The sequence below is a fragment of the Tenrec ecaudatus genome, chromosome 4, assembly GCF_050624435.1.
Source record: "Tenrec ecaudatus isolate mTenEca1 chromosome 4, mTenEca1.hap1, whole genome shotgun sequence".
Taxonomy (NCBI): Eukaryota; Metazoa; Chordata; class Mammalia; order Afrosoricida; family Tenrecidae; genus Tenrec; species Tenrec ecaudatus.
Window position 1 is genome coordinate 15,098,916 of NC_134533.1, and position 1,927 is coordinate 15,100,842.

At 39.0% G+C, this 1,927-nt stretch overlaps 1 protein-coding gene across 1 annotated transcript; it reads left to right on the forward strand.

Moving 5' to 3' along the window:
- The first annotated feature begins 284 nt into the window (after window positions 1-284).
- LOC142446298 (olfactory receptor 5AN6-like) lies at window positions 285-1,226 on the forward strand. Its single transcript, XM_075548063.1, has one exon. It carries the CDS (start codon window positions 285-287, stop codon window positions 1,224-1,226), a length of 942 nt encoding a protein of 313 aa, XP_075404178.1.
- The last annotated feature ends 701 nt before the right edge of the window (window positions 1,227-1,927 follow it).

Genomic DNA, 1,927 nt, shown 5'->3' on the forward strand with positions numbered 1-1,927 from the left:
AAGTTTCTGGTTCAGAACCAACTCCATAGATAGTAATTCCAACAACAAAGATATGATATCATTTCTAAAAGCAATGAAAGTGGAACAGTACACTGAATGAATGTTCTTCTCTGCTTGTAGGTTCTGAGTAATTTATTTCCAAAAATGTAAGAAATAAACATATGTAGGAAGCTTCTTTCTTCTAATTTAAACTGGAGGAAGGAGTAATGGTGAAATGTTCTATTTCTTTTCAAAAGCCTGAGAATACCGAGATAACAAAACATCCTGTAGATCTCAGGAGTGTCATGGCAACGGCTGAAGGAAGAAACAGAACTACTGTTACCAAGTTCATCCTCTTGGGATTCTCTGAATTTCCAAAGCTCACACTCGTCCTCTTTTCAATATTCCTAGGCATCTACCTTCTGACAGTTTTCTGGAACCTAGGTCTTAGCATCTTGATCAAGATAGACTCTCATTTGCACACACCTATGTACTACTTCCTCAACAAACTAGCCTTCGTAGACATATGCTATGTGTCCTCCACGACTCCCAAGATGCTCTCAGACTTCTTCCAGGAGCAGAAATCCATCTCCTTTGTGGGGTGTGCTGTGCAGTACTTCTTCTTCACTAGCTTTGGTCTGATCGAAAGCTGTCTTCTCGTGTCCATGGCTTATGACCGATACGCTGCCATTTGTAACCCTCTACTTTACACAGCCATCATGTCCCCAACCCTGTGTCTACAGCTGCTGATTGGATCAACCATAACTGGATCTTTGGGCTCATTAACCCAGCTCTGTGGCTTACTTCAGCTTCAATTCTGTGGGCCAAATATCATTAACCATTTCTACTGTGACCTGCCACAACTAGTGAGCTTATCTTGTTCTGATACCTTTTACATGGATGTTTTATTTGCTGTGTTGACAGTGATCTATGGACTGACCTCTGTCCTGCTTATCATGATATCCTATGGTTATATCGTTGCCACCATTCTGAAGATGAGTTCTGCTGAAGGCAGGTCCAAGGCTTTCAACACCTGTGCTTCTCACTTGACAGCAGTGAGCCTTTTTTTTGGCTCAGCCACCTTTGTGTATTTATGTCCCAATTCTGATGATTCTCTTAGCCAAGGCAAGCTGGTCTCTGTTGTCTACACTATCGTGATTCCCATATTAAATCCATTGATCTATAGTCTGCGAAATAAGGAAATCAAAGATGCCCTCATCAGATGTAAGAAAAGGATTTTCTCCTGACAATAGTATGCACAGTATGTGTATTTTATTTCAAAATAAGTAATTAGCCACAGGAATTTGGGGTCTTAAAAATATCTGTGGAATGCTTTTGCGAGGTTGGTAAAAATATTTGCTACATCTGGCTAGATTTTCATCTATGGTATTTTTTAATGAGAGTCTTACTGAGGAAATTTCTTTTCACGTCCCCCCTCCCAAAAAAAAGAATATTCTATTGTTTTCAATGAACATGAGCACAGCAATCTAGACTCCAATTTCCAAATTTCTACACTAGTCACTCAGTGCTATTAGTTATACTTTTCACAGTGTGTCAGCATTCTCTTTCATTGCATTCTGTTTTTTACATTCCCAGTATTCTAGTTTCCCTACCAACTTATCTTCTCATCTTTACTTTGATTTCCTGATGGTTTTGAGATCAGGCTGCCTTAAGATTCAGGACAGAAACACATACAACCATAGATGAAAAATGAAACTCTTTACCCTTTGAGTGTATTGGGTATCTGTATCTCAATAGCTGTCTCTCCTTTCTCCTCTGGGGGAGGATTAGAATTCTTCATCCCCCTGAATTTAGGCTCTATTGCGTGACTTTTTCTTGCAAATGAAACATGAATGGACATGTTCTCATTAGTTAATGACTCAGTCCCAAGGTAGCTATATATTTTTAACAATATATCTTATTTTGCATTTGGATTGATTGCCAATAA

Coding starts and splice junctions, on each gene's coding strand:
- LOC142446298 (XM_075548063.1), top strand. CDS start 285: ATGGCAACGGCTGAAGGAAGAAACAGAACTACTGTTACCAAGTTCATC.